Source organism: Suillus fuscotomentosus, assembly GCF_016647785.1.
Source record: "Suillus fuscotomentosus strain FC203 chromosome Unknown F5891scaffold_19, whole genome shotgun sequence".
NCBI classification, from domain to species: domain Eukaryota; kingdom Fungi; phylum Basidiomycota; class Agaricomycetes; order Boletales; family Suillaceae; genus Suillus; species Suillus fuscotomentosus.
In genome coordinates, this window is record NW_024539531.1 from 483858 (window position 1) to 503637 (window position 19780).

At 46.5% G+C, this 19780-nt stretch overlaps 10 protein-coding genes across 10 annotated transcripts; 5 read left to right on the forward strand and 5 right to left on the reverse strand.

The window, feature by feature from the left end:
• F5891DRAFT_1026759 (uncharacterized protein) lies at window positions 1–809 on the forward strand. Its single transcript, XM_041361423.1, has 3 exons — window positions 1–163; window positions 195–197; window positions 225–809. Exons 1-3 carry the CDS (start codon window positions 61–63, stop codon window positions 725–727), a joined length of 609 nt encoding a protein of 202 aa, XP_041227567.1. The 5' UTR covers window positions 1–60; the 3' UTR covers window positions 728–809.
• A 680-nt stretch (window positions 810–1489) lies between these two features.
• On the forward strand, window positions 1490–2680 carry F5891DRAFT_1187022 (uncharacterized protein; the record flags this gene model as incomplete). Its single annotated transcript, XM_041366767.1, has 4 exons — window positions 1490–1870; window positions 1923–2013; window positions 2076–2401; window positions 2453–2680. The coding sequence occupies 4 exons, from the start codon at window positions 1490–1492 to the stop codon at window positions 2678–2680; spliced, it is 1026 nt and encodes a 341-aa protein (XP_041227568.1).
• A 331-nt stretch (window positions 2681–3011) lies between these two features.
• On the forward strand, window positions 3012–4371 carry F5891DRAFT_1026778 (uncharacterized protein). The gene is made up of 5 exons (XM_041361424.1): window positions 3012–3064; window positions 3123–3431; window positions 3489–3946; window positions 4001–4225; window positions 4282–4371. The coding sequence occupies exons 2-3, from the start codon at window positions 3303–3305 to the stop codon at window positions 3915–3917; spliced, it is 558 nt and encodes a 185-aa protein (XP_041227569.1). The 5' UTR covers window positions 3012–3064; window positions 3123–3302; the 3' UTR covers window positions 3918–3946; window positions 4001–4225; window positions 4282–4371.
• Window positions 4372–5812: 1441 nt separating this feature from the next.
• F5891DRAFT_949711 (uncharacterized protein) lies at window positions 5813–6285 on the reverse strand (the record flags this gene model as incomplete). The annotated part of the gene is made up of 2 exons (XM_041374899.1): window positions 5813–6172; window positions 6223–6285. The coding sequence occupies 2 exons, from the start codon at window positions 6283–6285 to the stop codon at window positions 5813–5815; spliced, it is 423 nt and encodes a 140-aa protein (XP_041227570.1).
• Window positions 6286–7991: 1706 nt separating this feature from the next.
• On the forward strand, window positions 7992–9052 carry F5891DRAFT_1144112 (proline-specific peptidase; the record flags this gene model as incomplete). The annotated part of the gene is made up of 2 exons (XM_041364964.1): window positions 7992–8630; window positions 8708–9052. The coding sequence occupies 2 exons, from the start codon at window positions 7992–7994 to the stop codon at window positions 8954–8956; spliced, it is 888 nt and encodes a 295-aa protein (XP_041227571.1). The 3' UTR covers window positions 8957–9052.
• A 318-nt stretch (window positions 9053–9370) lies between these two features.
• F5891DRAFT_1163681 (uncharacterized protein) lies at window positions 9371–12248 on the reverse strand. The gene is made up of 16 exons (XM_041365331.1): window positions 11540–12248; window positions 11289–11486; window positions 11185–11227; window positions 11112–11136; window positions 11024–11063; window positions 10762–10974; window positions 10695–10716; window positions 10614–10646; window positions 10519–10567; window positions 10409–10467; window positions 10238–10358; window positions 10078–10184; window positions 9885–10028; window positions 9695–9841; window positions 9598–9642; window positions 9371–9546 (listed from the first exon to the last, which is right to left on the reverse strand). The coding sequence occupies exons 1-16, from the start codon at window positions 12149–12151 to the stop codon at window positions 9494–9496; spliced, it is 1911 nt and encodes a 636-aa protein (XP_041227572.1). The 5' UTR covers window positions 12152–12248; the 3' UTR covers window positions 9371–9493.
• Window positions 12249–12416: 168 nt separating this feature from the next.
• Window positions 12417–12596, reverse strand: F5891DRAFT_949910 (uncharacterized protein; the record flags this gene model as incomplete). The annotated part of the gene is made up of 1 exon (XM_041374911.1): window positions 12417–12596. A coding segment is annotated over one exon (180 nt), but the record flags the coding sequence as incomplete, so codon positions are not given.
• A 1890-nt stretch (window positions 12597–14486) lies between these two features.
• F5891DRAFT_196272 (uncharacterized protein) lies at window positions 14487–15770 on the reverse strand. Its single transcript, XM_041370871.1, has 4 exons — window positions 15729–15770; window positions 15217–15667; window positions 14547–14925; window positions 14487–14494 (listed from the first exon to the last, which is right to left on the reverse strand). Exons 2-3 carry the CDS (start codon window positions 15508–15510, stop codon window positions 14737–14739), a joined length of 483 nt encoding a protein of 160 aa, XP_041227574.1. The 5' UTR covers window positions 15511–15667; window positions 15729–15770; the 3' UTR covers window positions 14487–14494; window positions 14547–14736.
• A 427-nt stretch (window positions 15771–16197) lies between these two features.
• F5891DRAFT_979115 (uncharacterized protein) lies at window positions 16198–16830 on the forward strand (the record flags this gene model as incomplete). Its single annotated transcript, XM_041376839.1, has 4 exons — window positions 16198–16224; window positions 16276–16302; window positions 16348–16566; window positions 16615–16830. 4 exons carry the CDS (start codon window positions 16198–16200, stop codon window positions 16828–16830), a joined length of 489 nt encoding a protein of 162 aa, XP_041227575.1.
• Window positions 16831–16969: 139 nt separating this feature from the next.
• Window positions 16970–17131, reverse strand: F5891DRAFT_949750 (uncharacterized protein; the record flags this gene model as incomplete). Its single annotated transcript, XM_041374902.1, has 1 exon — window positions 16970–17131. A coding segment is annotated over one exon (162 nt), but the record flags the coding sequence as incomplete, so codon positions are not given.
• Between the last annotated feature and the right edge of the window lie 2649 nt (window positions 17132–19780).

Consider the following 19780-nt stretch of genomic DNA (forward strand, 5'->3'; position numbering starts at 1 on the left):
GGATACTGGGCTTAATACTTAATAATCGTTACTACTAGTATCTTCAGGTAATCAGTATCCATGATGTCTCGTGTAGAACTGGCAGTTGGTTGGATGTTCGGAATGCTTACTATACTGGCCACCATGTGGCATGCTAACATCCGACTCCAACCGGCAGAACATCGCGAGTACCTCCCATACGTGTTGAAGCGAAAAATGATAGACTGACCTCCGCACTTTAGAAACTATAGAATACACTTACGCTGGTGACGATTACCCATGGGAATTTCCCGTCGATCTCACCCATGAAGCCGTCGCGATGACTCTTCACGAGAGTGTGCATTTTGCTCTAAACGCATCTGATACAGAATCTCAACTGGAGTGGGAGAGCCTCCAAAGTTGGCCGAAAATAGTTGGTCGCACCCATCTAGGACCAGAGCAGCGACTTTTCGTGCTGGTCTTCGGTCATCAGCTTCACTGTTTATGGATATTGCAGGAAGCTCTCCTCGACTACAGCCGTGACGGACCCCTGACCAATGATCATCACGCACATCACTGTCTCAATTATCTTCGGCAGACTCTCATGTGTGATTCTGCACATACGCTGGAAATGGGAGACTTTCTGAATGTCGATTACGAGAAGGACAGATTAGGAGACACATTAGTATGCAGGGACTGGAGCAAGGCCATCTCTGTATCTGAAGAGTACCACGAGAAGTGGTTGCAATGGAGGACGCATTGGGACTGAATTGACACACTACTTCATACGCTTCAACCTGTTCGTTGAATGTATCTGCAGAACTATGTATTATTTTACTGAGTGGTTCAATGACGTTTTGAATGTATACACTCGCAAATCCGAGCTTATACAATCGTTCAGTCTCTACTAGTAGTACTGTCTTATATTACGGATCATAACCGGAGGCGAGATCGCCAACGATTTTGTACCAAGTTTGGTATGTGTGTCTCCGACTTTTAAATGTACGCCTGTAACTTCAGCCATTCGAAGATCAACGTATGGGGCACGTCGGAGGTGAACGTTGAACCTTAACTGTTGACCACATGAGACTTGACAATGGACATGCGATACTAGAGGCTGTTATCGATGCTGTGCTATGAGGTAAGTTCCTCCCAAAATTCTAGTCTATTCTGATATTCAACTTACGGATGCGCGTTCTGAGCTCAGCGCTCAGCCGGGAGGAACCGTCGTATCTCCCTTTGATCTCCCTAGACTTCCAATTCCGTGGACCGTTCAAACTTGAAACATGTGTCCTCATGGGTCATTTCCTGAAGAGGAAATGCTCGGTCAATTGACAGTTTCCGATGGTGCCGCAATTGTAGTAGTAGGATTCTATGCGGATTGATCCACCTGCAATGGTGACGTTATGGTATTATTTAACGAGGTGCTCACATCATGGTTGCGACTCGCTTCCACTCTCCCCAGATATCTCCTTACTCCTCCGGAAGCCTGAGGATCCTTCAGGTTGTTCTGTCCGCCATCTGATATATCATGTCATCTAGTTGGACACCAGATGAATCGTCTGAAACGTTTCTCGCAGAGAAAGGCTGGTTGCAAGGAACCGTGGCCAGCTCCATTGCATATGGCATTGGTGTTACGCTGTTCTTTATGTGCTTCCACCTCCTGATCCGGCAAATGACCCGCACGAACTACAAAAAGAGTCTGCCTCTACTCATATACATCACCATAGATTTTATCCTCGGCACCTTATTTATGGCATCGCTGGCTGATTTCACGCAACTCGCATTCATTCAATATCGCGATTATCCAGGCGGTCCGAACGCATTTGAGAATAACATGTTCGGCATTCCTGTGGACATGCTTGGAAACGTCTGTGGTGTTCTGATGATGGCTCTTTCAGATGGATTGGTGGTGAGTAGAGGTATTTGATGTTGAAAATGTTATCGCTAATATATCTGTTCAGGTTTGGCGCTGCCTGGTAATTTACAGAGGGTGTATTGTGCCAATATGGATCATCATGTTGTTCCCTTGTCTGATGTTCGCTGGATCCATCGGTCAGTTGCTTACTATCAATGTCGGTTTGATTGTATCGGCCGCTCACTGTCGCATCCATTAGCTATGGGTATAATGTGGCTGCTTCAATTATCCAGCAGTTCCCCATTTTTCACCTCGACTAACATCAATTACACCGTTCCATATCTCAGCCTCTCACTCGCACTGAACATTATCATCACGATCGCTATCGTACTTCGTCTACTCACATATCGTCATCGAATTACCAAAGCTCTTGGCTCTAGGTTCGGCGCTCAGTACACGTCTATTGCTGCGATGATAGTCGAATCTGCCGCTCTTTATTCTACATTTTCGCTGGCACTTCTAATACTCTTCCTTCTAAACAATCCCATATCTGCAGCATTTATTGAATTGCTGCCTCAGATTCAGGTTAGCACCGGCAATTAGAGAGGCATTCGCGCTGCTTATGACATGTCACAGGTAGTTGCAATGTTGCTCATAGTTTTCCGGGTCGCGCAAGGAAAGGGTTGGTCTCAGGACACCATGTCCAGGGTCATGACCTCGAAGGCATCAGTGCAAGCAATCCGTATGGGTGATTTCGGGTACAATGTGCGGGATGGCTCCAAAACGTTCACTGGTTCCTCTGGCATTGAAGCGCATGCAACCTACAAGGGTAATGACCACGATTCAGTGGAAGCAGTTGCGTGAGCAAGGTCGCTTGGATACCTACTGAAATAACAGTTGTAGAATGCTACGGGTCAGAGTACATGTTAAACAAACATTTATTTAGTATACTTTGACGATGGACCGGCCTCAGGATTGAAAATATTGTTTGCACTCCACGATTAGTTTGAAAATGACGAAATCTTGCATTGGCGTAGTTGTTCAATGGAAGCACATGATATTGACCGGCGTATATAGAAGATAACGTATCAGTGTCCTGCCATAACGGCCGGTGTCCGAATCATCATGCAGTTGATGCGCCCAAACTAATATCCTCATGTAAGTCATTAGTAATTGATGGACTGCCTCACCGGAAGTCCCCATTACGCTAACCTTTGCCTTCCATAACTCTACGGCACCTAAATGCTTCTCCGAGCCACGCAGTGACCTGTATCCGAAGCGACCCCACGATGATGAGTCCCTGTACCTTGTCATGGCATCAATCGTACAGGTGGATACTGACCGTATTCCGCATTACGATACGGTGACTCTGACGGATCGATCAGAGAATCACACCGTAACTAGCGTACTGCCACGGGGCTACCAGTACTTTACCTGTAATTGAATCTTAAGCGCCAAAAGTTACTGCGATTCCCTGCACATAGTAATGAGACGACTTTTCCTTGCTCTTAAAGCGATACTCGCCACGGTCGTAGGCATCGGCCTTGCCAATCTTATTGCACGAAGGCCCCGGTTGTCCGACAGCAGTTTTTTCAAAGGAATTGCTCTCAGCCATGGTACTACAAAGGTTTCGAGCGTGTCCTAAAGGCTTGACTGACGATTCCACGCATCAGATCTATCCCTTCAGATAGATTTCGGGGAACCAGTATGGATGCGAATAGACCAAACGGCACACTACCGTGCCGATACGGATGAGGGTGGAGAAGAGTTTGCGAAACTCGTTCCACGGGGAGGACATACCGTTCCCATCAAAGATGCGGAGACGGGTGAAAGTCGCATTTACACGGTGACGCTCTTTCACCAGCTCAAGTGCCTGGGAATCATCCGTGACAACTACGCAGAAATGCGCCCCCCGTCGTCAGTTACTCGTCACTGCATGAATTATCTTCGCCAATCAATTTTGTGCCACCCCAATATCAAAATTGAGCCGGTCGTAAATAACCTGGGGTCTGCCGTCAGGGGATATGAGACTGTTTGTCGTGACTGGACAAAAGTTTATGAGGAGGTGGATAAGCTACATGGAATAACTTCGGATGTGTAGGAGGTTTGAATGGATACCTGTAGTACAGACTGCACTCCATAAGTATACAGTGCGTACTGGAGTATGCATACAATTGTACTTACATAGGCCAAACGAAATGTATCTGCACAAATTGGACGAGAGTTCGTGTATGTGGGCTTGTAAAAAGTTTGCCAAGGATGACATGGGCGTGAGAAATTGTTGGATGGGACATCTGAAACGCCAGAGCGAAGAAAAGTCAGGGAATGAATATTTACTTTCACTTGATAGAGACGACAAATGATGTGGCCATATCTTGAGATGTAGTCCGAGTCGAGCAGAGCGGCTAGCTGCAACGTTCATAATTAAACAGCGGAGTCAATCAACACCAAAACTCGGTACTGACTACTAACAAATAGCTAGACGCTTGCGACCATGTAGATGAATCTCCAAGTCATATTTATTGAGGTTAGAATGCACACTCTCGTGAAGACTCGTAACAATGGCTGCTTGAGATGAATCGATGAAACTTGATATTGACAGAGGGTGAGAGGTACTTGCGAATCGCGATGGTGTGCTGCAGCCTGCCACTGGTACTAGCCACAACAGTTGGACCCATGTGTGTCATTATGGACATTCAAAGCTTGTTTTACGTTGAAGTTGCCCAAAAATAGTTGAAAACATGTTCCAGATTGGTGACCTAGTTGCTCTACGAGATAAGGAGATTGCCGATAAATTTTGTTTTGAAGTGTTGATGTTTAGGCTCCGAGTGGACAGTTGAATAGAGTATCGGGGGCACGTGATGCATTCAGTAATACACAAACAATCCCGTACGCGCGAGCACATCTTCTACCCCCAATGTCACCTGCAATGTGCCCATGTACTAATACATGCTTTGCGTTAACTTTCAACCTTTCAGCTGGATTTAGGTTTCAAAATCCCGCCTCTACAAGCTCCAAGTTATCAGTCGTGCTCCACATATTCGCCAGGACTTACTCACCATCAATCATATCATCCGCATTATCAGACTCCAGGTTGTTCTCTGCAGCACTGACCGCTAAGATCTGTGCGAAGGCAACCGACAAAAGTAGAACATAGAAACTGAGTTTGCTGATGTTAAGCACGGTCATGTTGAAGATATTCTTCGCTGAGGTATGGTGTTTAAGATGTGTCGTCTTAAGATGAGATTGGGAGTTGCGTCCTTTAAATACCAGTTCGTGAGCATGACCAACAGCCATCACGCTCGAGCATTATTCAACTAACTTGATCGTCAAATTGGAGTGCGCTAGTTTGAATCAGAAAAAAATCTTAGCTGTGGTTCTTTTGACCTCGTGAACTCATGCTTTGATGGAATTCGGCGCTTCGATTGCACACGCAGCAGATGACTGGAGTCGACTTGTACTAGTACGCATCAAGTATTGAGCGGTACTAGTAGCCCACAGCAAGTTTCCTGTAATGGTTACGGTGTTCCAGCTTTTAGGGTTCAAACTATGCGAATATATTGCCCGGGGAGATATGACAGAAGTAACATCATTTCTCTCTCTGCTTCCACCGGGGAAAATACTAATCTCCGCAAAGCGTTCTGTACCGTTCAGTCTGTTCTGCTTGGGCATCAGAAAATGATGCTCACATAGATGATGGAATCATTTAAATCTAGAATCTATTCGTACGTGATAGTCGATGGATCATGTATTCACCTGCCGGAATGTGCCGTGACGACGTGTTGATACTGCACACACCCGAGTGGGACTTATCCGCATTCGCGAGTACACGAGTAAGATGGCTGACGGCAAGTAGGATGACACAGGATTGTATTGAAACCAGTTAGATAAACCAAATGTTCCGTCTCTATGACAAAAATTCGAGGAAAATCAAGTTACACAGTGGAACGCTGGATCATGTAGACAGCTAAATGTTCAATTATGCGTCAGCGGATTTCACAGAGTGGTAGAGCACTGACCTGGTGCAGTGTCCTTGTGAGCCTGCCACCATTCTATATCGCAGCTACCGCTTGACTCATCCTCCGAACATCCCAACTCGAAAACAAGGACGTCGTCCGTTACACAAGAAAGTTTTCTATACCAGTTCGAGCTGTCTTGCCCTAGCACAATGTTATCAAGTTTCGCGACCCGTGGCGGTCGTACGTTAAATGATAACGTTGAAATATCAACTGGTACAGTGGCATTGAGGCGATATAAAGCAAGCGTTGTTGGTCGGTCCATAGGCGGAATGACGACATGCAATTCGCAATGTTCCATGCCCCAGTCAATCGCCCTGAATTGAAATATTGTTGAAACCTTTGATTCCATGAGTCTATAGAACACAGAAAAAAGGAAGGTAAACTGACAGATTGTGTAACGTGAACTTTGCGGTCATCAGGCGAGATTGTGCCGGCACGGGTCGTGCGCATGGCAAGATAGTCATTGAAAACATGACTTGGTGCAGAATGATCCACCAAGCTGACAGACATGGGGAAACTTGTGAACTCTCTCGAAATAGGAGGCGACGTCCGTGCGATCTCATCGAACCGCATATATTGAGAAGGACGACGGAGAAGGTGGACATTCTTTCGAGTAATAAGTTTGTCTGAAGATACCGAAGAGTCTTGGAGAAAGGCAGGGGTAGATATCAGTAACAGGTTGAGGAACGTGCAGAAGATTACGATGACAAGAGGCCAATGGAGCACAGTTCGTGAAGTTTCACGCAACTTTGCTTTGTGGTCGTCATCACTCTCAGAGTCAATGATTTCTTGTGGTGTCAGACTCAATGGCCTGTATGACCTGGAGCGTGAGGAAAAGAACATGACGGGGAGAATGACTTGGACTTGAATTGGTCATGATAGCAAGGGTGATTTGAAGAGCACCGAGTGATCCGATTAGCCGGCACTTACTGAGTTATTAGATAACTTGAGGTGTTTCAAAACTTTGGAGCTCACAAGCGCTCGAGCTGTCTTAACACGCTCTTCTTACAGTTGAGAGGACTTGAAGCTTGAGTGTTTTAACTTTCAGATCCAGGATGAATGAAGTTCATCAGAAGACCACATGGTGCATCCCGAATGCAGTTCAACGCGACCTACGATGGGCGCGCCGTTACTGCCACGAGATCCACCCAGCATATCGGAATGATCTTGGGCCAACTTCTAGCCCTGGCCAATGGCAGTGCTAATCTAACTCATCAGCAGGATTTCTGGACTTTGATGATCAACAATGCATTACGTGTCGAGCGATATTGGCGATTATCCGAAGGAGGACTAAGTTGGACTCAGGGGTTCGGATGTCTGTCGTGGACGTGATGGACTTGCATCAGCGGGTATGTCATTCATATGTTTACGGCTCATTACCTCAATCGACTAGAATCCTTCAAGCAATCTCTTATCAAAAGGTGATCAAGAGACTCGAGGTGCTATTGGAGATGTGTGGAAGTGGCTTGCTCGTTGCTATCAGCATCTTGTGGGTCCAAAATATTGCAGGTGCTACTCGAGGCCGTCGCAGTCGAGTTATTGGCGACTAAGACTGTACTTGCTGACAATACATACCGTAGTAGTATACCTGTATCGTAACGGCGCTCGGCGGCCCTGAAGGCCTGACTCCATGCCATAGAATCCATCTTGCAAGATAAGCCTATTTGACATCCAACGGCAGCTGGTGTGCACATGCTGTACTGAGTGTACGTATACCTTGTAACAGTCAGTGTAATCTCGCGCAGTATTGACTTTGGGTGGCAGCCACATGCCTTCTTGTGATCGTGATGCTGACTCGGATGCCTAGCAACAATATTTGTCAGTCACATCAATGCAATCGATGGACCATCATGGAAACAAGTCCAAACCTAATGATTGGGAAGAGAAGGAAGCGGGAACTACTTAAATCACCGCGAAATGATGGACGATTTGATTGGTTCACGTGTTAAGACCAATACGCGAGGAATCATGTACAGCACTAGCACAACTGATACGATGATCACCCTCCTAAACACCGCCGTTTCATTTCGGGCGATGGACAAACAACCGACATAGGCCAGTTTGAACGTTGGAACATCCTTCATGTATACATAAAGGGTTGCGTCCTGCTCGTTGCTAGCTCGCTCTCGAAACAAGCCCCATACGAACAACTTCCAATGGCTGAAGTTACGGGCAAGGTAGATTTCAAAGTCGGAGACGACACGTACCAGACTTGGTACAAAATCGTCGGCGATCTCACTTCGGGTGCCCACCCTCTCATCGTGCTGCACGGCGGCCCCGGCGTCTCGCATGACTACATGACACCTCTCGCTGAAATTCACAACAAATGTAACATCCCTGTCGTCTTTTATGACCAGATCGGCATCGGAAAGTCCTTTTTTGAAGGTGTGGCGGACAAGCCAAAAGAGTTTTGGACTGTCGATCTCTTCATGGATGAGCTGGACAACCTTGTTGCCCACCTTGGTGTCCAGAATGGCTTCGCTCTTGTAGGTCACTCATGGGGAGGGATGCTAGGGGCGCACTATGCCAGCCACAGACATCCTGTGGGTCTCAAACACCTCGTCATCACCAGCGGAACGCCGTCCATGGCACTGTGGGAACAGAGCACCCGCCAGCTGCTGCAAGCGCTGCCAGCGGATGTGAGGGAGACGATTGAGAGACACGAAAAAGAGGGGACAACGGATAGTCCTGAATATGAAAAAATGGTAGGGATCTTCTTTGAAAAGCACGTTTGCAAGAGCCCCTGGCCAAAGGTGATGGAGACGTCCTTTGCGGCCATGATGCAACATCCCACCGTGTATCACACGATGTAGGTGATATCTTGAAGGACCTCTCTGATATGTACTGATCATGGATTCCAGGAATGGACCAGTCAGAGTTCACGATTACGGGAACGCTGAAGTCATGGTCGTGTCTGGATCAGATTCACACAATCACGACTCCTACTCTGCTCACCAACGGTGTGATGGACGAAGCGCAGGACGTCTGCATCAGTCCTTTCTTCCAGAGAATCCCGCATGTGAAGTGGGCGCAGTTTTCGCAGCGTCACATGCCATTTTTGGAGGAGGAGGACCAGGCGAGATACTTTCAAGTGGTGGCTGATTTCTTGACATATGCTTGAATAGTCAAATCTTGTAAAATCTAACACTGAATGCATGAGAAGGAATGTCCAGTGATTTGCACCTTCCACGGGTTCAGGGAAGGATCTCAAGGCGTTATCCTACCTTAGGTGAAGGATGAAAAAACCTCACCTTACGGTACATCTTTCACCGGCAGGATGACGGAGATGCCAGTAGATCATGATGCCACAAAGCCTGGTTGCCACATGGGTGGGGTGGAAAAGCAGTTCGTTGCATTTTCTGTTATCCGTCGGTGATTTCCTAGGTGCCCAACATTGTGGGCGTTGGAGTTGCTGCGATCAGCATCAGCATCATCAAAATTATCATGCATCATGTGGCAACGCCACATGCAACCCACAGGACTTAAAGGAGCAGATTATCCGACTCAGTACTATAGTTCCTTCTAAGTATGAGGGCTACAGTGAAAATTCCCTTGAATTCGTTGTACATACAACCTTTAATTCACACAATAAGTACTCGTACACTTTACAGGTTTTCCAGCCCTGATCGATGATCATGAGCAGGTCTTCGAAACATCATCAAATAACTATATCTGCCTTATTCAAAATACCTTCTTCTATTGCTTTGATTTCTACATTTTCGTTCATCAGCAACGCTCTATTACCACAAGGAAGGAACTCACGCATGGCCAAATGGAGGCTGTGGAAGCGCAATAGAGCAAAATCACCTGTTCACTGAAATGAAACTGACGCGCCCATAGCAAAAACGACACAAAATACCATTTGCAAACCACAGACCATCATGCCCGCAGTACCTCCACACTCCCGCAGATTGCCCTTCTTCGTCTAGACCCCAGACCCTGGTGATTTTTGACGCGACTTCATCTCCACAGACCTCGCGCATGAAGTCACGGGGATCGCCAGTAACTGTAAGCAATTATGAGTCCTGCTCGTAAAAGTAAAATATTACCATACCCCGTAGCAAATACTATTATATCTGCCTGTAGCTCGGCGCCATCAGCAAATCGAAGGCCAGTTTCCGTGAAGGACTCGATTGCAGAACCGTTCTTGATTTTGATATTCCCGTCGATAATAGATTTACTTGCTCCGGTGTCTGGAAGCTGTTGAGAGATATCTTCATTGTGCATCAGAGATACACCCACCGACGTAGTAGCCACCACCACGCTCCAGGTAAAGGGAAATAAGACCTGCTCCATGTATGCCAAGATTGGTCTTAAAACCAACCTTAGCCAATCCATCTAGAATCGCCCTGCGATTGTGATTAATGCATCTGGAAGTGAGCTTCGAATCAGTCCGACATACTTGTCTGTGGTCTCAGCGACTATAGGAACCATACGTTGATGCAGCCGCCTAACAACTGCCCAAGGCAGCGAGGTATTGTAAGTATCAGCCAGCTCAGTGGGGACGTCCTCATTATAGACAACTGGGTAAGGAAAGTCAAGCCAAGCTAGCGACAACCACGGGAACAATTACCGCCTAGCATTGCTGCCACTGACTCCTGTGAGATCACTAATGTCGACGATCGTTGATACCTAGTATTCCGTGAGATATGAAAATGACATAACTTGAATCAAAGAACGCACATTGTGATGTCGACACCGTGACTACAGAAATCTTGGGCAATGTCATGTGCTGATGAAATATTTAGATCCCGTTCGATACGAAAGGTATGACCGACCGACCAGAATTGCAACAGCCGACCTACGATTGCCTTTTTACCGATATGATCAGCCGCGGATTTGAACTCTGACGAGTGCACGGCAGATCCCTTTGAAGCTTGCCTGCGTCCATGAATCACGTTTCGATCAGTTTCGAGCGTTGCATACCTTCCCAGGGATGTCGGGAACTTTCGGGCGACCGCCAGATCCAGTGGCAAAAACGAGATGCTTAACGGTCAGAACCCTAGTACCTCTACCGCCGCGATCGACTTCGACGGACCAGGTTTTCGTGCTATCGTTCCAGGATGTCTTGGTGATCGTCGAGGCCGTCCAAACGTCGAGCTCAAGGAAGCTCGCATATGCTTCCAACCAGTCTGCCAGCTGCAATAGCTGGAATCAGTGAATTTTCATCATGTGGGTAATGTTGTACTTTTGCGGCTGGGGTGTAGACTGGCCATGTCGGTGGAAAGCTGTAAACTAGATTACAAAAGAATCGAGAGGTCTGACAAGCCACTCACTTCAGGTAAGGCGTTTGGCTGTGCCCTGTAAGTTTGTTAGTCAATCCCTTTCCGTAGAAGAAAAGGCACGAACAGATCGTAGTGTGCAAACAAAGAGCCTTGTAACGATCTCTCCACTATGAAACCGCCCTCGAGCCTTTAGCTATATTTGAATATCAAAATTGTGATGGGACGAACGCTATCCCCAACCCTGGGCTTCTTATCAATGACAAGCGTGGGTACACCAATGTACTTTAAGGCTGCCGCGGTCTCTAGACCACTGTGCCCCGCGCCGATGACAATCACCGTTGGGTCATTGTTTGAGAACTCAGTCTCTTGACGCCGCTTCTCTTCCCAACTGCCATGATCAGTCTCCCAGTTTCTGAGGGGACCGAGCTTCCGCAGAGTCAGTAAGTACGAAGTGCTCTCGAAGGAATGTGATTGCACACCTTTTGAGGGAAATCGGACAACGAATTAAGACAGGTCAACAGAGTGTAGGCCTTCCACTTTGAATCTGGAAGGGGAACGAGATAAACGACTGCAGTACCCTTGCCATGCTTGGTGGTAAAACCAAAGCAAAACCGCAACCAGACTAAATCGTGATAAACCTTTTGCAGAACAGGTTCATTCAAGGGCTCCTGTAGAAGACGCAGTTCGTTAAGACCCGTAGAAACGAGACGAGCATCCAAGAGTTTCTTGATGTCCTTCCGTCCTTCGAATGTCCTGAAATCCCACGTCAGTGCGATCACGTCCTTCCAGAAGCCGTCCTCGAGAAACAGGTCGACAACAGCTGCGGTATCACTTTGAGTTATTGCAGCTGAGAAAGCATTGAGCCACTCGATGGCTACCTCGGATGAGGAGACATTGGAAGGATCAGTGACACCAAGCCGATGTAGGCGTAGGTAAGCGTTGGGGAAACGAGTCAGTCGCCATACTGAAACAGAAGACTGATATGTGCGGATAAAGGGCAACCGCTCGTAGGCGATTGTGACGATTGTGAGTGCTTTCATCAGTTGCATGGGCGCCTGGCAAAACCCGGAGTTTTCCCTGATGTTGATCATAGATAGGCTCGTGACCAGACTGCCTGGCGTATGCTACCACGAATGCACAAGTGGACGTCAATAAATTCTCACCATATCAAATTGACGCATATTCAGACTGGTTAAGAGTCTAGATCATAGATTCATCTGGCTTGGGCGGTTCTACGATTTTCAAGTAAATAAATACAAACAGCAGGTAGGCTATGTAACTAAAACGGTTTGAACTGTTCAAACGTTCATAGACAGCGACAGATTCGGGTGTCTACTTGTTGAATTTCAAGAGGCCTTACCGGATCCATGGTTTCGTGTACATAAACTGTGTCACAGTTGCTGCCGCAAGGAAAAACCACGGATCAGTACATACGTGCCGCAACTTCGAAAAGAGTCGGTCGACGGGAGAGACGGCATTTGAAACGGCAAGAACGTCGCGCATGATGCGTGAAATCATCGGAAATCCATAAAAATGATTATTCGTAGACGTGGGTTAATGCGTCCACTCGAAAGCAATGAAAATATACCTGCCACCATGGTAAGAGGTGCATTTATGGCATTTGGGTCCTCTGCACCCTGCGCAAGGATAGTATAGCGCTCGAATTCGGACTGAGTAGGTAACGAGATGTTGGAAGGACTGAAACATCAAATGTACTCACTTCGAGAATGGCTGCGATCGCGCGAGATGTCCGCAAATCTGTGCTGTGGATGATAGGCGATGATTTGGATGTCGTGAGCGAATTAAAGATATGTTCCAAACACATCAACAAACGCCGGGCATGACCAGTGAGTCTGCCAAAGACCTCACTGCAGTGCACTTGAGAAAGTAGTGGTCCTAGGTATAGTCGTATGAAGGGTGTCTGCCTCTATGGGCCATGTCAAAATATTGCGCATTCTCAAATATAGGTTATCGTGTCTCTAAAAAATACTCCAAAGTGGGCCGAGGTATGCCCCAGTGCGGTTCTCATATAACGATCATGGTGCTCATAGTATTTGCAGACCAGCCAATAGGACCCAGTGAGTCGAGTTATCGCCAATAACGGCCGCGAGCAATGCCTGCCATTTACACATCTAGTATGGTGGCGTCTTGATCGCTCTGCGGAGATCAGCTGGAGCGTCGTAATCAAATCGACCATTACCAGTGTATGGAGCTTGATATGGGCTACCATCAGGCGGTGCACATACCAATGTATTCATGCATCAGACCTCAGACTCCTGTGCGCGCAGTAGGGGCGCCGAATTCCATGTTTACGAGGCAAGATGCAAGATGCAACCAATCATATCTAGAAATATTTTTAGCTGAGACTAGAGTTAATTGGATAGTAGCGTTCGAGTGCGATAGCAGTTTGTGATGCTTCCTTATATGCACTCGAGAGAGTTGGTATTTAAAGGTTGTAACTCCCGATCTCACTTTACAACAACGCATTCTAAACACCACACCTCAGCGAAGGATATCATTAACATGACCGTACTTAACATCAACAAACTCAGTTTCTATGTTATGCTCCTGTCAGTTGCCTTCGCACAGATCCTAGTTGTCAGTGCTGCAGAGAACAATTCTGACGATATGGAGGCTGATTATTGTGAGTGGGTGCTAGCGATTATGTGGAGCACAACTGACGAGCTTCTAGCGGGGGGGCATCCTTATTGAAACTTAAATACATCTGGATTGAAAAGTGGTGGCCGACTTCCTGACGTATTCTTGAATGGTTGATCCTGTAAGATATAAATAAGATCGAATATATGAGGATGGACCATAATTACACGGAACTTGCTGTTAGCTACCATCAGTAATAGCGCCACTGCATATACCAATGTACTAGTCCAGTTGTAGTAAGTCGACTCCACTCATCTGCTGTGCATGCAGTCGCCACAGTGGCCCATCAGTGCGATGAAATGCAACTAATTAAAACATATCTAGGATAGAAGTCAATTGGACAATGGTACCTGGCTTTTGATGATGTGGATGAATTGTGTGGGTGGGTCCCGGCGATTGTGTGGAGCACGACTGACGGCCTTCTAGCGAGAGCGAGCGGTCTTCCTTATTAAAACCTACAGACAGCTAGAGGGTTAGAAGCTGACGCAAGGAAGGACAGATCGGTACATGGGCACATTGCAGCAGCGAAAGACAGCGTCGAAAGCCAGCTAGAAGATATACACCGCCTGAGATAAAGATTAAATGAATAAAAAATGACAAAAGTTCGAGAGAAAGCTCACGTAGGATTTCCATTGCAGACTAGACCTCGAATCTCGCGAGCCACCGTAGAGATTCGGGGACAAACCAGGGCAACAGCACTTGTATCAAGATAAAACTCTTCACATGCAGAAGGAATTCTCCGGTCGGGATAGTGTCATAGTGAAGGTGCCATAAGTCTGCAAGGATGATCACCACAGTGTTTTCTTGTTTCAAAGTTCAACAATTCACGCTCCATGCCACGCTACGTGGGGCAATTGGTGAGTTGGAATGAATTGGGTGTATGTTCAATATCAGGTAATGTGCAAACTACGTTTTAGGTAGGATGCGTTGTGTACGAAAGAGTCATAGGCATGGGCGACCTCAGCGTCCTCAACTTTGAATGTCCCTATTTCAAGGGTTAAACGTTAAACATTCAAGGCTATGCAACCACTTGAAAGTATCTCGTCTGGTCCTCCAAGAATGGCGTATAGCGCTGGGAGAATTGCGCCCACTTGACATGCTGGATTCTGTGGAAGAAATTATTGACGTGGATGTTACGCCCTTCGTCGTGACCAGACACGGCCGTAACTTCAGTGTTCCTGTAACGGTAGACTCTGACGGTCCAATCCTGGTAACCATGATTAGTACATATCAAAAAGGTACGTCGAGGCATCACCTACATCATATGAAACACAGCTGCAAAAGACGTCTCCATCACCTTTAGCCAGGGGTCGTGCAAACGTCCTTTTCATAGAAGATCCCCATCATTCAGGGCTATCTGTTGCTCCCTCTTTCTCGTGCTCCTCGATTGTCTCCCTCATATCCGCCGGCAGCGCCTTCAGCAGCTGACCAGTATTTTTTTCCCGCAGTGTCATGGACATGGCTTCACCGGCAAGGACAAGGTGTGTTTGAGACTCACAGGATGTTTGTGGCTTGCATAGTGCGCCCTAAGATCGCCCCCCAGGAGTGACGCAGAAGAGTTCATTCCGCACGCCAAGGCATGGTTGACTAGCTCATGCACCCGAGGCGAGATCCTCGACGGTTTTATACCAATTCTGGTATGTGTCGTCTCTACTTTGCCTGTAACTTCAGCCGTACTGTGACGTATGGGGCGCGTCGGGAGAGCGAAGTGACAACCGACTGATGTATTTGGAAATAACAATGTTAGGACCCTTAAAGTTGGAACGTTCCGAACACTTCGCAGCTGTGTCATAGCGGCTAAGATGATGAAATGGCGGTGTTTCGATGGTTGCAAACTTGGATTTCCCACCTTAAGCTTGTCACTGGAGCTGGTTCTACTTCGGATCCAGGGCACTAATCGTTCTCTTGCAATTGAGCATCGATCCTGTGTTATGACACACCGGCGGTTTCTGAGTTTTGCTTAGGGTAAGATTTTAATTGAAATGAGAATGTCAAGTTAGGCATTCGTACTTTGAATTGTATCACTGGGATAATGGCAAATTTCGACTGACGGAAAAAATAACAAAGCAAATAACCTATTTCGACACCAATTTGACGTGTATTTTATACTCGAAATTTTTTCCTTCCGAAAAATATAAACTTCTACAATCCTATTTCGTGGGAAGATAAATTCGAAATTTCGAGGTGCAGAAAAATGTTCCGTAAAATATTATGTAATAACGGGCGTTTACTCCGGGAAATTTTGAATTTCCCCTACGCTTAAATGAGATTGAGAAAATGCAAAGTTTAAGCAGCAGGAGAATATAATGGGCATTCATTGGGTGCTCGCTGGGCATTCATCAGGTATTAGTCGCGCATTCATAAATAGTTTATGTTTGAATATATGTGACATGTGACTTCGGAGACCTGTTCATCAAAACTGAACGCGTTAATTATCGAACACGTTCATCTTCAGACGTTAATTCTACTTCAATCAACAATGATGGCTGAGCTTAACGCAAATGATGTAAGTTGTCAGTAGCCTGATGACACGCGGGGACTGATGCATCGTCTGCAGGAAGTTGATATTAATGAAAACTACCATGTAAGATAGACTACTGCCTGAGTGAATACACTAATTCTACAATAGACTTTTCATGGGGAGGAACAAGCTGGAAACGGCATGCAGGATCAGGGAGGAGGTATGGAGGAGCACACTGGAGGTATAGAGGAGCACGCTGGAGGTATAGTGGAGCACACTGGGAACATGGAGCAAGATCTGGAGGATCATGATGGGAACATCAAGCACGCTGGAAATGTATGGGACCAACCCAGTCAAGAAACATTCACAGTAACACCATCCGCAATAGTAAGTCCATTGCTGCCCATCCCCGTTAGTAAATTATGATGTTTCTAGGTGCTATGGGACTACGCACAGGAAATTGTACAAGACGATATGGAACACACGCAAGCCCATCCGCACGCGCCATGTCCCGTCCATCCCCCCATCCAAATGTCGCGTTGTGACAAATGCCTCCTAGCATTGATGGTAGAGGATAGGCGCGAAGCGCTGCTCAGGTTATGGCGGGAGTTGGATGAGATGGAACATCTTCTGGGTTTAGAGCACATCTAGGGATGTAGGAGGAAAAGCCGGAGAAGGAGAAGGGAGAACAAAAGCGATACAATGATTAGATACCATTACCTACCCCTTATGATTTATGAACCTTTTTTTCTGGAATGCCATCCATCACTTGCTTGGCTTGGCCGTCCCATCAGCGTACAGGCGTTCTACCAAACAAGTTGTCAGTTCCTGGCGGGTAGCAGTTCACGAACCTTCTTTTCTGGAATGCCATCCACCACTTGCTTGGCTGGCCCATCTCATCAACGTACAGGTGTTCCACCAGATGAATTGTCAGTTCCTGGCGGGCAGCAGTTCATGAACCTTCTTTTCTGGAATGTAAGGATTCCATATCCTCTACACCCCGACTACCGCTTCATAATAAAACTTAAGGACTTATGTCCTGACATCTGTGTAACTCACTGACACAAAGAAGTGTTACGCTTCGCGTCCGAGTCACACAGACACATTCTCTGTTCTTACCTTCACTATCTCGTTATTCTCAACGACCAGCTTGGTCTTTCACCCTCATTCATACTATACCCTGGACTTATCACCAAACTCTTTCTTGTCATTCTCTTTTAGTTTCATTCCTTTGCTCCAAAAACAGTCAAGTGCCCAATGGTTCGCGTCATTCCTGTGCACGGCGAGCTGCATATTACCATCTTTTATTCAAAACTAACATACTCTCACTCATTTCCGTTACTCCTACCCTGTCAGGCTCAGTGCCACCACTCTCTGTCTCACTAAACCTTCACTTTCGTAATAACCAAGGACCCTTACTCTCTCATAGATAAAATACGGCCTTGTAGACTCATTTTGAATGTTGGTTGATTTCCCCACTATGAGCTCGTGCCAGATCTTAAGACAGTCCTTTCCCTTGAGCCAGGCAATTCCCTCATCGAACTCAATGCATGCCTTATATATTTGGAGCCCACCACGAGGGAATTGCTTTCGAGCTCCCCTTGCACCCCTGAGTTCAATTTATCAAACTCTGTTTCTTATCCAAGTCTTTTTTGCAATTACTAAATACTATCATCCAAATGTGCAGGATCATTTCCAACAGCAACAGCCAACTGCGCTGGCACTCCTGAAGAACTCCCCTGCTCCAAAGAAACCCAGAACCCACGCCAACACGGTCACTACTGCCTCTCCGCATTATTACCTTCAACAAACAACCATTCCTCCTCCTCCTAATCAAATTGATGTCTATCAAATCCCAACTCGCACAGTTAGCTCAAGGCAGGACATAGACACATCAGATATTCCATCTGGATCTTCTATATCCGAAGATGATACTATAAGCCAACTACCTTACTTCAACACCTTATTCCCACCCCTCCCCTCTCAGCCTACATTTGCCCTTAGACCTGCAGTTTTTGATCCCGAGACACCAAAGCACCCTTCTTTACCTCCCCATCCCCATAATTCCCCAACACCTTCCTATCCTACATCTATCCCTCCTATCCCAAAACCTCAGTTCGTTCCTCAGAATGCTATGCCACCTCCTCAAGCATATATACCCACTCAATCCGCGTCCATACCAGCTCAACCCATATCCGTTCCAGCTCATCTACCACCCACACCTACCCAGCCCGCACCCTTAGTCACCCATCCTCTTACTTCACTTCATACCCAAAACCCAACCCCGTCAATATCCATATCTACAATGTCGATGAATAAAGGCATATCCGCAATGCCTGGTCCGGGGTCCAGCAAGCACATATTACAGTGACCTATCTCCGTATAATACGAGGGAACGGATGTGCATAATATCCCGTATGATATGGGCCAGCGGACCATGGGCCCAGGATAAAAATATCCTTGACTATGACAGATGGGCCAGGAGGCAAATTATTCCCAATGGAGGTGGGTGGGCCCATGCAGGGAATATATAGAGTAGATGAGTGGGCTGATGTACATGAATATTAGGTAGACGGGTGGGCCAAGGTAGTTGGATATTATGCAGATGGGTGTATTAAGGTAGATGTGTATGAGATAGATGGGTAGGTACTTGTTATCACATTCACAGGTGGGCCCAGACACATATTAAATTAGACCGGTGGGCCAAGGGTATTATAAAATATTGTATTAGATGGGTGGGCCCAGACACATATTAATTAGACAGGTGGGCTGAGAGTGGTATAAAATATAGATGGGTGGGCCCATGTGTATCATAATTGTAGACATGATGGAGCTGAGGTAGTTGTACATCAACCAAATCAGAGGAGGTAATAAATCAAAGTTACCAAGTTCCCAGAGCAGCAGGTGATCTCCTGACATGGCCTTTGATGGTGCTCAGATTGTCTTGCAAATTTTTGAATCCGGGGTGCGAAGCTTGTGTTGCCCTATGAGAAGCCAAGTTCCAATTACCAACCTTTGGGTCAACCATACTCAGAGGAGGTAATAAATTAAAGTTACTGAGTTCCCAGAGCAGCAGGTGATCTCCTGACATGGCCTTTGATGGTGCACAGGTTGTCTTGCAGAATTTGGAATCTGGGGTGTGAAGCTTGTGTTGCCCTATGAGATGCCAAGTTCCGACCACCCAAATTTGGGTCAACCGTACTGACTTCCAAGTTCCGGGACCCGGGAGTCAACAAATGAATATCTGATAACCAGCACACTTCCAATCAGGTAGTATGTCATTGAGCAATGGATCATCCAAGGGGTCCCTTATCAGACTTGGTAGTCAATATAGGCAAATGATAATGAAAACATGAAAGTTGTTATTATGCTATTTTTCAAACCCAAGACCCGAAAATATGTATGCAACATGTCCATTTTTCACTTGTTGCACAAATCACTGAGTTTTGAGTGCTGAAACCTGAAACTCAAAACCCGGCATGCAACATGTTGATTTTTCATTTATATTACACAGATCATCAAGTTCCAAGTGCCGAGGGCTGAAGCACAAACCCCGAGACCCGAAAATATGTATGCAACATTTCCATTTTTCACTTGTTGC